The 14485-nt window shown below is 43.3% G+C and overlaps 1 protein-coding gene across 1 annotated transcript; it reads right to left on the bottom strand.

The window, feature by feature from the left end:
- Window positions 1-6987: 6987 nt before the first annotated feature.
- RPL37 (ribosomal protein L37) lies at window positions 6988-9819 on the bottom strand. Its single transcript, XM_059834099.1, has 4 exons — window positions 9786-9819; window positions 8855-8990; window positions 8470-8554; window positions 6988-7170 (listed from the first exon to the last, which is right to left on the bottom strand). Exons 1-4 carry the CDS (start codon window positions 9786-9788, stop codon window positions 7101-7103), a joined length of 294 nt encoding a protein of 97 aa, XP_059690082.1. The 5' UTR covers window positions 9789-9819; the 3' UTR covers window positions 6988-7100.
- Window positions 9820-14485: the final 4666 nt, after the last annotated feature.

Below are 14485 nucleotides of genomic sequence, written 5' to 3' on the forward strand. Positions count from 1 at the left end.
TCTGATGGGAACACGCAGCTACTCGGGTGTCAGGCTGCAGGGTGTGCTCTGCTCTTACGCCAGCACTGCAGTGAGCACACCTGCGGGAGGTGCGCCCAGGTAGAGGAACTCCTCGGCTTAGTGGCAGAGCTCTGGGAGGAGGTGAGTAGGTTGAGGAGTACTGGAGAGTCTGAGAAGGAGATTTACTACTGAAGCACACCCTGCCATCCCTGGGACAGGCCCGTCAGGCAGACAAGACACATGATAGGGAGGATTCCCTGTCCTCTCTCCATCCAGCAGAACATGGTGACTTAATGGATAGGGGGCAATGGTGGCAAGTTCCTGCCCTGCGCAGCAGGCATGTCTCCTCTGTGACTACCCCACCTTCCCAGGTGCCCTGGTACAACAGATACGAGGCTCTGCAAGTGGAACCAAATAATAATAAGGACAATGGTCCATCTATGTTGGAGGTGTCACCAAGGTTAAGTCGGCCTACACTATGTGTCAAAACTGCTTCCATTAAGAAAAAAAGGCAGGTCATTGTCATGGGAGACTCTCTTTTGAGGAGAACAGAAGGCCTCAAATGATACTTTAGAAAGCCAACATTGGTTTATTGCAGCACTGGGTGCATGGGGGATTTTTCCTCCTAGCATGCACACCATGTTAAAATCATGACAGGTATTTAAAACACTTAACAAGTTAGTTACACCTACTGATCCTACCCCTTTAATTAACTATTGGTTACCTTTCTTACTTCATCTTAAAGATACAGTTCTCTTTTAATTCACTATGCATGCCCAGAGAGTAGGGGGCTTATTTGGGCTGGGGGTGTTTTCTAGCTAGGAGGTGTGATTTTCACATTATAATGAGATTATAATGAGGCAGGTCAACCTTAGGACACTATTTCGGCACTTTATTCTATTTTTCTAGAATTCATCCTGTGTTAATCATTATTGTTAGTTAGTGGAATGTTAGTGGAGACAGTTTTTATTTTTAGTATGTCCAAATACCAGGTGCATTCATTAGAAAGTATCTTCTTTACATTCTTCCCATTCTTTTTCACTTATTTTTGACCTTGTCTTTTGAGATGTTCTGTAACAGGGATAGGGGATAGAGATCCATGCGGCAGCAAAGACACAAGGGCGTTTGATGCATTAGAAACCACGAAAGCACCTGAGAGCAGTCACATAGGAATTAGGGCTTCTTCCCAAAAAAAGGTGGCAGGATCAATAGCCCAGCTGAAGTACATCTACACCAACGCATGCAGCATGGGCAACAAAAGGGAGTCAGAAGCCGTTGTCCAGCTGGAAAACTATGATAAAGTGGCCTCACGGAAACATCGTGGGATGACTCACATTACTGGAGTGCTACAAAAGATGGCTATAAGCTCTTCAAAATGAATGGGCAAGGAAGGAGAGGTGCTGGGGTAGCCTTGTGTTTTCACTGTCTAGAGCTTGATGGTGGTAACGAAAGTGTTGACTGTTTATAGATAAGAATTGGGGAAACAGGCCAACAAGACAGCTGTCATGGTGGGAGCCTGTTATAGACCACCCAACCAAGATGAAGAGGCAGATGAAATATTCTATAAGCAGCTGGGATAAGTCTCATGAGCGCTAGTCCTTGTTCTCCTGAGGAACTTCAACCTACCAGATACTTGCTGGAAATACAACACAGCTGAGAAGAAACAGTCTAGGAGGTTCCTAAAGAGTGTGGAAGATAACTTCCTGACACAGATGGTGGCTGAGCCAGCAAGGGAAGGCACCCCGCTGGACCTGTTGCTTGTGAACAGAGATGGACTTAGGGGTGATGTGATGGTTGGAAGCCATCTTGGGCATAGAGATCACACAATGATAGAGTTTTCAATTCTTGGAGAAGTAAGGAGGGTGATTAGCATAACTGCTGCCTTGGACTTCTAGAGGGCTGACTTTGGCCTGCTTAGGAGCCTGGTGGACAGAGTCCCTTGGGAGGCAGTCCTGAAGGGCAAAAGAGTCCACCAAGGCTGGACACTTTTCAGGAAGGCAATCTTAAAGGTGCAGGAGCAGGCTGTCCCCATGGGATGAGCCAGCGGGGAAGAAGACCAGCCTGGCTGAACAGAGAGCTTTGGCTGGAACTCGGGTCAAAAAAGGAGAGTTTATGACCTTTGGAAGAAGGGGCAGGCCACTCAGGAGGACTACAAAGATGTCATGAGGTTATGGAGGGAGAAAATTGGAAGGGCCAAAGCCCAACTAGAACTTAATCTGGCTACTGCTGTAAAAGACAATAAAAAATGTTTCTGTAAATATATTAACAAGAAAAGAAGGGCTAAGGAGAATCTCCATCCTTTACTGGATGCAGGGGGAAACACAGTGACAAAGGATGAGGAAAAGGCTGAGGTACTTAATGCCTTCCTTGCCTCAGCCTTCAACAGTAAGACCAGTTGTTCTCTGGGCACCCAGCCCCCTGAGCTGGAAGACAGGGACGGGTAGCAGAATGAAGCCCCCACAAGACAAGGGGAAATGGTTAGTGACCTGCTACACCACTTAGACACACACAAATCTATGGGACCAGATGGGATCCACCCAAGGGTACTGAGGGAGCTGGTGGACGTGCTCACCCAGCCGCTTTCCATCATTTATCAACAGTCCTGGCTAACTGGGGAGGTCCCTGCTGACTGGAGGTTAGCAAATGTGACGCCTATCTTCGAAAAGGGCTGGGAAGAGGATGGTGGGACTCAATGATCTTAAGGGTTTTTTCCAACCTAAATGATTCTATGATTCTATTTATTCACCATTTTTTCCTTGGAGCATCACCTAGTAGGCAACATGCTTTCTGTTTTAACAGGTCCATTTCCTCTTGTTTCATCAAGGTTCTCCTCTTCATAGTTTCTAGAAGGTGGTTATGGATGTTCACAAGTTTTGATTCATTGTTCTATTGCAAAGTGTATGAGCTTTCACGTGCTAATGCATTCTTGTTGTCTTCCTTTTACGGTCTTTCCTCATTATAGGTGAAAGAGGGAGAGTGTTAAAAGTCAGGGTAGTAACCAGGGATTTCAGGAGATGTGCTTTCAAATACCTGTCCTTTTCTTCAAGGTGTGGCATCCCAAAAATCTTAGCCTCAATTCCTCTTTCATAATTCCTATTTGGTTACGCTTTGCTGCTTCAGAGCAGTATTGCAACAACTGCAACTGCGATCACTTGGAACAGCTGCAGTGGTATTTACTGATACAGTAGGAAACATACCGTACCTTGTGCCATGACAACAGTGCATCAGTCCCTTTACATACCACAGTTTAACAGTAGCAGTATAACAGGCAAAGATCTGTAGTAAGTTCAGCTGATTATTATTTTGCATATACACCATTAGAGGATCATTAAGTACGTTTACCATAAGAAAAAAAAAACAGGATTAAATGCATTATTTTTCCCAGCTTTACTGCAACTAGGAAATCCTGTCCTTTTTCCCCTGACTTCTTTTCCCTGTACATAAATACAAGATATCTATTACCTACATATGAAAGAACCTTATCAGAAAGCATAGTCCCAAGTTTGCTGGCACTCTAGAGGTAACAACAGTAAGAAAGCAGTGCTCTCTGGAAAGCACTAGAGCTTTGATCTCCCCATTAGTCAAGAAATATGACTTTGTTTCCATAAAGAAATTGCAGATTTTTGCCAATTTGCCCACAATCTGTATTGAAGACTGCTGCCTTAATATGTTCATTAACCTGGTTACCTCATGAAACACCCTCCCCCCCCCCATCATTTAAAATGGAATTTACCTTGCTTTATATACATGTTTTTATGGCTGCAGCCTATACCAACTGCCCCATGAGGTGGGGGAGTTTATACACATTCTGAGGAAGACAAATAGCATCACTTAAGTTATTTGGTATTTTGAGTAAAGAAGCCTCCACATTTGTAGCATAAGGCCAAGACGTCAAAGGTTCTCATTTAGGGCTCTGAATCAAGTTTTAATAGAGCAGAGAAGTTTAAGAATCTAGTGTAGTAGTTACAGCTGTGTACAGGAAAGTAACTTACTCCTAAGAGAGGTCTTCAAATCATTGTCATCAATCAAACGATGAACCTTTTTCATGTAAATCCATGAGGAAAGGTGACTAACAACCTTCTTCCCCCAACATTTTCCTCTTAGAGCATCTCATGACATGTTAAGACCACCTGTCCCCTTTCCAGGGGTCACAATAATCTAGTGGGCATTGTTTGCTTGTGTCACTGTGGAAAAAGTAACTGGACCGGTCTCCGTACTACCCTCACAATACAGCAATAGAGGAGGTAACCTTAATTTATAGGTAAAGTAAATAGCACCACTTTATGCTAGCACGTTTGACGGTAGAAAGAGCTGCGGGTCAGAAAGTGTGAAACACCTTGTCCAGCTGTTTCTGCTGTGGAGTCAACAATCTCACACTGATGGATGTGTAGCTCATTCACCTTGTTGGGTTTGCCAGTTCACACACACAAGCTATCTAAAAAACAGGTACTGTTACTTACATGTCTCTGCAGAATGTACAACGGTACTAGAAGTCTAAATTACCTTTGAGGGATTGGTTAGTTGCGCGATAACCTATGGCTCGCTATGCATTGAACAGCTGTGTTAGCTCTCGCCATCCTTTCAATATCAACAAGACAGATGAAATACTGCTCCATGGCAATAAGCAGAACTCCCGTTTACAAGTTTGGGACTGAAAAAAAGCTCTGGTCCTCAAGTCAAGCTGACAAGGATCCTTTCTTCTTTTTAAACTGTCATGCAGTTGCACTTTTGGAGCTAGCCATACCAAAGCCAATCAATCTTCCACCACTGCAGTCATCTGAACACCTCTCTGCCTTTGAGAAACCTTCATCTAATACACTTTTGTCTAAAAAGTGAGACTTGCTACACTGAACAATATGAAATGTAGTAATTTCTGACGTAATTTAGACTATACTGTGCCATATGTATCAGCCCAAAGGATGCAAAAATCAAACATATTACAGACTGTGTATGGCAATAGTTCTATACATAAAGGTGTTGATCTAAACTGCCAGCGAACACTATGCAGAGGTTCAGTTCTAACTGATAACCCTTGAGTTAAGATGCTTGTAACAGTATCTCAACAAAAGATTATTTATATACTGAAAAACCACCAAGGCAGTCTAGCTTTCAACATTTTAGAAAACACTACAAAGAACTGAAATGCTTCAGAATCTACACCCAGTAAAGCTTTTAGTCCAACAGTAACTGACACGTCAGCTACCCGAGCCTTTCTGAACAGGACTAACATAAAGCCAAGTTAACTGATTTCCTGCCCCTCACCAAGAATTTTAAAATAGTTTATAATGCAGTGGCTGTCAAATTTCTTGTCCATAAAATTCATTCTTGCTGTAGGTAGAACTCCCCCTGAAATGAAGTTTGTAAGTTCTTAGAATTACTGCAAGCTGTTTCAATCACTAGTACCTTGGTACGCTGCACATTATACAAATGCTTCTTTTGCAGGAGCGTAATGTAATTCATGCTGAGGGGCTAATAGGTAGCAGCAGCAGCAAATAGCTACACGCTTGCCTTTGCAGTATTACGTGATGTTTGTGGCTCAGCCTAACAGGCTGCTTAGAACAAAAATCCCACAATACACAAAGATCATGCAAGACTTTGCAAAGCAAAGGCTCTTGTTCCCAACCATCGTCAGAATACCTGCCTAACCACTGTCCAACCGTACCATCACCCAACAAGCCCTTAGCGCCTTGCTGACCCGTTTTAAGATGCTTTGGGCAGTTATTCTGAGACCAACAACAAAAAGACACATGATGACTTCCTCCTACATTTGTTTCCCAGTATAGCACCAAAAAAATTCCAGACGCATTCCTGAGCCCTGGGAATACATGGATGTGTAGTATGCACAAAATGTATTTTAACAGCTTCACCACCACTTAGACTCTCTCAGAAGGATCAGTTGAAAGCACAGCGAGTACAGTGTATTTGTTACGTGCTAAGAGAACAGCAGGGCAAGATTTCTTTTTGTTTAGAAACAGCCCAAGTAGATATACTCAAGTATCCAAAAACATTGTTTCATTTAAAAATGTAAGAAGAAAGTGCAGTCAGGTGCACTCCAATTTCAAACCTGGCTAAAAATTTCCTCAGAGATTTATGCTAGTTGATATGTTAACTGCTGATCCTTCAGTTCTGACAAAGCAGTATGCTGCTTCTGGAAATTCATGATGAAATCAAAGGAATCACAGTAAGAAAAGCCTCAGAAACTTAAAGCATCAGTTTTCATTTTTTTTAGTATTTTCTCTTCAAGGTGACTGAGAATCAGTGATTACTGCAATTCCCCAAACTTTCATAACAGAATCTTATGATCACTTTTTTAAAGCTGAGTTTGAAAGCCAGCTGAGTAGCCCAGTAACACAGCACGTAGGGTACAAATTAATCAGGCATCAATCCGTAACTCCTATGTACCCCCAAGTGACTTACTTCTGTATCATATTACCTACCATTTATTGTTCACATCCAGCATAGTTAACTCTGATCTTTCTGTGCATCAGCTTTCTACACTGACCTCCCCAGACCATTCCAGGCAACTTGTGTCTCACCTACAGCACATCTCCAACCCCTTTGTGTCTGGCAGCATGTGTGCTCTGGACTTGGGAGTTTCTTTTTGCCCGAGAAGCAATGACCTACTGAATAAACAAAACTTTTCCAGGCCTTTCAGTGCCACAGAGGAGTGAAAAATGGCTAAGACCAGGAATCCCTCTTTAACTATTCCCTCCCAGAACAGCACATCGGGCCATTATTCAAGTTACTATCTTTGAGACAAATGCTGACTCTCCATGCTAAGGCACAATGAAACTCGCCAGGCAAGTAAGGCAAGTCCATAGTGCCAATATTCCTTTTCTCTTGCATGCGAGTTCAAGTAATACATACAAGCCTTTCTAAGTTCAGAGCAGAGATAATGGTCCTTTTCAAGGCAGAGGTGCTATCAAATGAAAAGTCAATTAAACGACTGTTTTTAATGAATTGTTTCAATGCACACCATCAAGAAACTGTGTGTAAATGTATGTATTTTCAGGAATCCTTCACCTCACTGAAGTAAAACATGTATAAAAGATGACATACTTTCTGGATAAGATCATTTATTTTAACAAACAGATGAGCCTTTACGATGAACTGGAGGCTGCAACAGCTGCTCTCTTGGGCTTCGGTGTGGTTCCCTCACGGAATCCATTCCTACAAATAGAAATATGATTACCACTTTTTGAGAGGATGATTCCTGCTCCAGGTTATTTTCTAACAAGTACTGTTTTAGATTAAGTTCACCAGCTTTTTTCAGCTTATCTCAGTAACACACTAGAATCACTATGGAGTTTGTATGATCATACATTTTTAGTAAGAAACATCTTATTAACGAGTGTTTGGAATAAGCAACATGGTTTTCGCTCTCTCATGCTGAAGCAAATTTGACTTCTTCAAACAGGAAGATTTCAGTAACTGAGTGAACACTGCAAGACTGTGTGAAATACAGAACATGTTCCCACTAAGCAACTCAGCAAAAGATTTCCCATTTGTGAAGTGCAAGTCAATTTCTTACAGAAATTCTCTATGCCTCCAACCAGAGACTAAAACAGGCATGGCAAGACAAGAGTCAGCTCCAAGCTCACTTTTGGATATGATATTTCTGCTTCAGCAACACACTGTAACATATTTTCTGGCTGTTGCTGGGAAAGACTGCGCTCACCAAAAACAAAGAGATGAATGGATCCCTCAACTACACCCAGGTCTGGGACTTAAGAGAGTCCTACTTTTCCCGATTAAATCCAAACTACATTTTTATAAGACTCTTGAATTACTTGGCATTTTTCATCCAGCTTTCTTGTCTATTAGGCCACAAGCTACAGAGCTCCATTTTAGAACATGGAAGTAATACAAAAGAAATTCTTGATGAGTTTAATGGTACAATATCCCCACCATTACCGCATAAGTACAACTCAAAGCTCTCTAACAAGTTTTAGAAACCCATAACTCAGAATCTGATGTTATACCTACTTATTGCTAACTGAACTCCAAATAAGAGAGTGACTACTGAACTTATTCCAATCCTGAACTTTTTTTTTTTCTGGGCAAAAAGGGACTGGAATGCATTTCAAGACTGGTCTCTTACAAAAACCCACACTTCAGTGCAACCAGCAATTTAGTTGACTCACAAATGGAGACAATACGACACAAAGCATATCTTTTTAAATGTGAGTGTTTTATTACAGGACTGTGTTCTGTACTATCTACACTTAACAGAAACACCAGAGCTTGTTATACACCCTATGTATTAAGAGTGAGGTTTTTTATCCTCAAAGGAGTATGCAGCCAATTATGTAAGACATCATTTATTTCATGATATATTTAAGAAAAAAGACCATACTATATTAAGTGCACTAAATAAATAAAAATGTTAATTTTGAATAATGAATTTTATAATTAAGTGCTATCTATGCAGGATTTCACGCCACACTAGTTTGTAGTAAAACGTTATACCTGAATCGACGGTAGACCTTTTTCAGGTGCCTCATGCGACCAGTACCAGTGGTATTGCGTCTTTTAGCCTTTGCACTCCAGTTATCTAAAACACACAAGTTACTGTTACTCATCTGCACTAAATAATTAGGATGCATATTACATCTGTGTAGCATAATTATTCAATCTGACAAAAACAAAAAAATAATTATAAATTAATTCAGTTTCTATGTAGTAATACTGCATGTTAGCTAGAATACAGTTAAACCAGCATTAATTTGAAAAAAGCACTGAACAATGCAAGATGACACAGTGTTCTTCCTTGGTTGAAAAAAAATCAGACTACTGAACAAGACAAAGAAACCCAGGCTTTTAATCTCAAGCTAGTTAAAAGTTTGTTACTTACACTTTCTCTTACGCTTAGCAGGATAACCACATTTCCCACAGGTAGATTTCTGCAGATGGTATGCCTTGGACCCACATCGACGACACAAGGTGTGTGTCTTATTTCGTCGCTTACCAAATGACGATGTACCCTTCGTCTGAAAAGCATTTCAGGACACGGCATGTTAGACATATCACTAGCACTTCCAAGTCACGTAACTAAAAAAAGAGTAAGCTCCCCTAAAATACACGCACAAATCCACGAAGTCCAATGAACATGTCAGAGGCACACTGAACTGACACACCAATACAGTTTCGCCTACAGACATACTTCATTTTTTTAAATAATTTCCTTACGCCTCTCGTCGCCATTTCTCATCCCCCCCCTGCCCCGCCGCCCTGTGCCGAAATAAAACGAAGCCACCGACTGGTTATCTCCAGCTCTCATCTCCCCCAAATTCATCACTAGTAAATAATAAACTGCTTTTTCCAGAAGAAAGCTTATTTGCTTTACACAGATCAGCCGCACGCTCACCACAAGAGGCTTTGGCGACTGAACCCCCTCTTGCTACATTATCCGCACGGCTGCCTCTGCCACGGGGAGAGCGCCGGCCCGGCCAGGCCCGAAGCAAGCACGGAGGAGACCCCGAAGGAGCCCTCAAAGGCGCCCGGGCGGCAGAACCGCCCCGCACCCCACCGCGGTCTCCCTGCCCGGGACGAGACGCCCCACGCTCCCAGCTGGGCCACCAGCAGCAGCAGCCGCGGCGGCGGCCACCGCCAGGCCCTCAGGCCCCGGCTCCACAGCCTTCGCCCTGCAGCGCCGTCCGGCCTCCGAACCCGGCCTCAACAGGGTGCAAGGCCTCCCCGCGCCCCAGACAAGGCCCGGAGCCCCGTAGGGACCGGCGCGGCGGCGGATGGCAGCGGATACCTTACGCCCGCGCCTTAGCACTCACCATCTTGCCCGGCCGCCAGCACCGAAGAGGCCGAGCCCCGCCCCACTTCCGGTATAGCCCGGCAAGCGCTTCCGGGGGCGCGACGGCAGGGTCCGGTCCGGTCCGGTCTGGTCCGGTCCGGCTCGGTCCGGCTCGGCTCCGCTGCGGCCTGTCTGTGCCCGGGAGTCCCTCCCGTCCCGACAGGCCCGGTCTGCTGGGACAGTGCGGCCCACCGAAGGCCCCGGTGAGGCCCTCGGGGGCCCGGGCCCTGAAAGCTCGGTTGCCCCCGGTGAGAGCCCCGCAGAACTGGTCGGTGGGGTGTTGCAATGTGTCCTAGGCCGTGGTCCGACTGCTCTGGGAATAACGGCTGAGGGGTATCTGTGTGTAAATAAGCCTCGGCCTGGTAAAGAAAATGTTTAATACACCTAAGCTGACATACTGGAACATAATTTTTAACTCTAATGCTGCTTCTCTGTAGTAATGCCAGTGCTGCTATTCAGAGGTGCATACAGCTCTGCTTCAGACTGCAGAATCAAGTCCTGGTCCTACTTAACACCTTCAGCTAAAATGATTTTAATGAATGAAATTCAGGGATGGGGTGCTCTTGGCTGTCATACGTGCTTTCAAAGTGAGCTGCCTTAAAAAACAGGCAGCCTTTCCTGCGCGCTCTGCTTATCCATGTACCCCCCAGGCCCCCACGTGCCATGTAGCAGTCTGCTTGCAATCGAAAGCATTTCAATGGATGGACATCATTAATGCAAAATCGTTTTTTATTCAGATGCACTATTTAAATTCTCACGTGCCAGCCTACCACGCATATTCAGTAGATTCACAATCTATAAGCAATTTTATCCAAGAAGAGTTAATTTGGGGGAAATAACATGCACAGAGAGAAATTGAAGAGATTTGTGTTTATCTATTCACCAGTTCAATACCTTGTTATCTCAAACAAAGTCAGAAATTGATGATAAAGCCAGTTTATTGATCCTTGATTGTAGAATTATATAACCTTGTAGACAGCTCTTGATAAAAGTACGTATTTATCTGGCAGGCTAGATCTTACTCCTTCTGCTTCTGGTTTACTGAGTGAAAACGCAGTTATTCCAAAATACAGCTGTCTGGGCCTGCCACAAGCCAGCAAACTGTGAGGAACCCTCCCATGATGAATGTGTGGACAGTTGAACCCCTGTAACATGGAGTTTGTTGTCCAGAAAATGGGATCATCCCATCGCACAATCCCCAAAGCAGTGAAGCTGTGTCCAACTGCTGCATTTTCACTCCTGGACAAACCAGCCTTGTACAGTTGTCTCAGTGTTAGTTTAGCCTCACTTGTTTCCTGAGCGTGGCCTCTCACTGAATTTCTTTGGTGCTAATTTATGTGCTGGGAGGCTTTTGTCCTTTGCTAAGGTTAAGGGCAAAAAGCCATTTTGACTTTAGCTGCATTGTTTACAGACACACAAAGGTGTGGTCCAGGCTGTTCACTCAGCTCTCATTTTGGTTGACAATTTCTATCACCTAAACAACACCAAAGGCAGAGGTCTTTGCTCATATTCATTTCACCTTACCTGAAAATCCAGACATTTAGTCCATCCATGGTCCCGCTGTAGTTAAAGGAGAGAGAGAAATGGTTCCAAAGGGTAAATCATCCCATCTTAAGTTAGGTGTCTAAAGCAGGCTGGAAAAATCATCCTTGGGAGGAACCTTTCTCCTTCCATTAATTCTAACAGGAGCCTAGGCAGCCCCCTTAGGCTAGGCACATGTCTGGCTGAAGTTAGGTGAAATGAATTTTGCCCTGACTGACTTAATGCAAATGTTTTCATAGCAATTATATCTTCCTTGCCAAAAATCAAAAGAGCAAACTCAGTGTCCTATGGATGAAATGCCATACAGGAAAAAAAAAAAAATCCCAAGTAACTCAGACAGTATGAATACATCCTACAGGCTGGACTAGAGCCATATTTCTCCCAGCAACCTTGCTGTGTGTCTTTTAACTAGTGCCTCCTTTCCTCTTTCTTTCTTGTTAGATCTCAGAAATCTGGAAGATGCTGTGAAGACATTGGACAGATGCCATGGCAACAGCCTCCAAAGGGAATATGTTGGTTTGGCTGCCTGCAAGGATACACTGCCAGAGGAATTATTCTTGTCCTTTGCAGGATAAAAATAATCTTGTTCATTTACATGTCTTAAAACCTGTTGGGAAAGAAAGATTTTTGGTATCGTCATGCAGTTGTCTTTAGCATTCAGAAACACTGGATACTTTTAGGGTAGAGACTGGTCAGAGCTGTGGCTGACTCAGTGCCATCTCAGAAGCTTGTAGTCCCTGTGCAGGTCACAGGTGAGGATAGAACTCACGGCCCATAGTAAACTCCAGCCTGCTCAAAACCCACAGACTCATGTACTGTCAGCTGCTGAATGGCTCCAACCTAAATTCAGCACTGGGTAATTCACCCTTCTTTGATGCATAGGAAGTAGTCCAAAATTTAGAAGGTGACACGTCTGGATTTCAGTACTGTCTTTTTGATGTAGGAAACAGCAGTCTGTCACTGCAGCCGGTGTCCCGTTGCAGCTTTCGCACAGTACTTTTGGTCCAGCCAGGTCCAGTGATGGGAGAAACTCTCTGTCATGCCTGCAAACACCGATCCTATTAAGCATCTAGATCAGGGTTTACTGAATACTGTGGAGGTGAGTGCCTTTCTGTATCCGCTAGCACCATGTTCTGCAGCCTGTCCAATCTGGTTGGGGTTGAAAAACTGGAGCAAAAATGCAACACTGGATATGCCCATCTGCTTTTCCTTCCATCCCTCTGGGCTACAAGTCCCTCTGCCTCAGGGCCCATAGACCTTCCTGACCTCCTTGCTCTGTGTTGGCACTTTGCTGGGGAAGAGGAGAACCACCATTTCCAGTCCCTCCCACAAATAAAGCAGAGCAGCCTTACGGGTAAGTCCAGCTCAGGGACAGGGAGAACAAAACCAGGGCTGGCTGGGCAGTAGAGAGGAAGGTGGTATGAGCACCAGATAAACCTCAGTGGCATTTGTTTTGCGCAGGTTTGGTATCACGCTACTACATCACACCGTCACCAGGGTGCAGAACAGCCATACAGTCCCGAATGTAACCATGGTGGGATTTGCTCCAAAAAATAGAGTAGTTGTACTCGTTCTGTGAAACTTGAACACTGCTAAAGGACTTGTGTGTGGCAAATGCAAGACTGATACCCAAGCAATTTCTGTCTAATATCATATGGCATCACTTATTTGTGCACATGTGTAGCGCCCTTTGCACAAGGACGGATGACTTCAAGGGACAGGAATAGTGAAGATACAAGCTTCGTATATACTAGAACCTAGTCCGTGCTTGATACCAATTATCTTAGAGGTGCAAACAAGCTGAAGTCTTTCTTTCTAAATGTGATCTCTTAGATCAAATGAATGCCTTTCAGTATCCTCTTGGATATTGATGTCCAACAGGATAACAATGTCTCAGGAAGGCTGCAGGAGAACTGAGGAATTCAAGGACAACATTTTCATGAAGGTCACTTCGGATGCCTTTGTTTCTGGATATCATCTTGATTTGCAGAGGTAGACACCTCGGTTGGAATTAGTGGGAAGAAACTACACTGAGTAGCTGTTACCAAGCAGCCACAAGAAATGTAACTTTATTTGTATAGTATCCAGATCCTTCAGTTTGAAAAGAAAACTTTCATGTGTGAATTTGAAGCAGAAACATTGGTCACCACAAGATGTCAGTGTAGTTCAACTAAAAATTTTCTCCTGAACAAGTCGGTAAAAACTCTGAACAGTAACAGTAAATTAGGTTGATAAATTGAAAACAATATTATCTGTACAGTTCTTAAATCTCTATGACAATAACAGAAAATATGAGCAAACAGCAATGCTTATGAAAAAGGCTGTTGCATCCTGCTAAGAAACTAATGATTATAATACAAAAGGCTTTCTATTTGTTTAAGATGAAAATGGATAGAAGAAAATTAAACAGCTGTCACTAAATCACAAAATTGCTTGTTAAAATATAGTGGAAATCAAAAAAATTATAAAACCTCTTTGTATAACAAAGCTTATACAATGTGTATAAAATACATTTGATACTGTTGCTTCCTATAGCCAGTCCTGAATGGGAAGGGGAGAGCCCCTTTATCACAACTACATACTCTTCCTATGCATTGAGACTCTTCTTTTCCATAAAAAACAGCACAAGATTTGACCTCACATTTAGCACACAGAAATCAATGCCAGAGTTTAATAATAAAAATTACTCGAACTCACACTAAAGAAAGTCTCCAAGCGTTTTTCTCATTACTGAATTAGAAATTTTCATAATCATCCTTTCTATTTGTGATGGCATGAATAGGTTCATACTGATGATCACATAACACCTCTTCTACAATGCTCATGAGCGGTGCTCATACTGGTCAGTTACATTAGAAGAGCAGTATTTTGTTATTACCACTCCTTAGCATTGGACAGAGAGACCAGATAGTAGTCTTCAGACCACTGGCAAATGCTTGGAGAGTGTCACTAAATACTGGGTAGATCATGGTTGAAGCATGACTACCATGACAGACATAGCAGGAGCAAGAGCTTCCCACTCATTTCCTCAGCTGCCTTTAACCTTTACCTTAGGATAGCTGGGGAGGATCCTAGGTCCTTCCCCACCAGAAACCTCACTAAAATCTTTCTTTGTTGTTCCATCTAGCTAGGGAAACA

This window comes from Gavia stellata, chromosome Z (genome assembly GCF_030936135.1).
Source record: "Gavia stellata isolate bGavSte3 chromosome Z, bGavSte3.hap2, whole genome shotgun sequence".
NCBI lineage: Eukaryota > Metazoa > Chordata > Aves > Gaviiformes > Gaviidae > Gavia > Gavia stellata.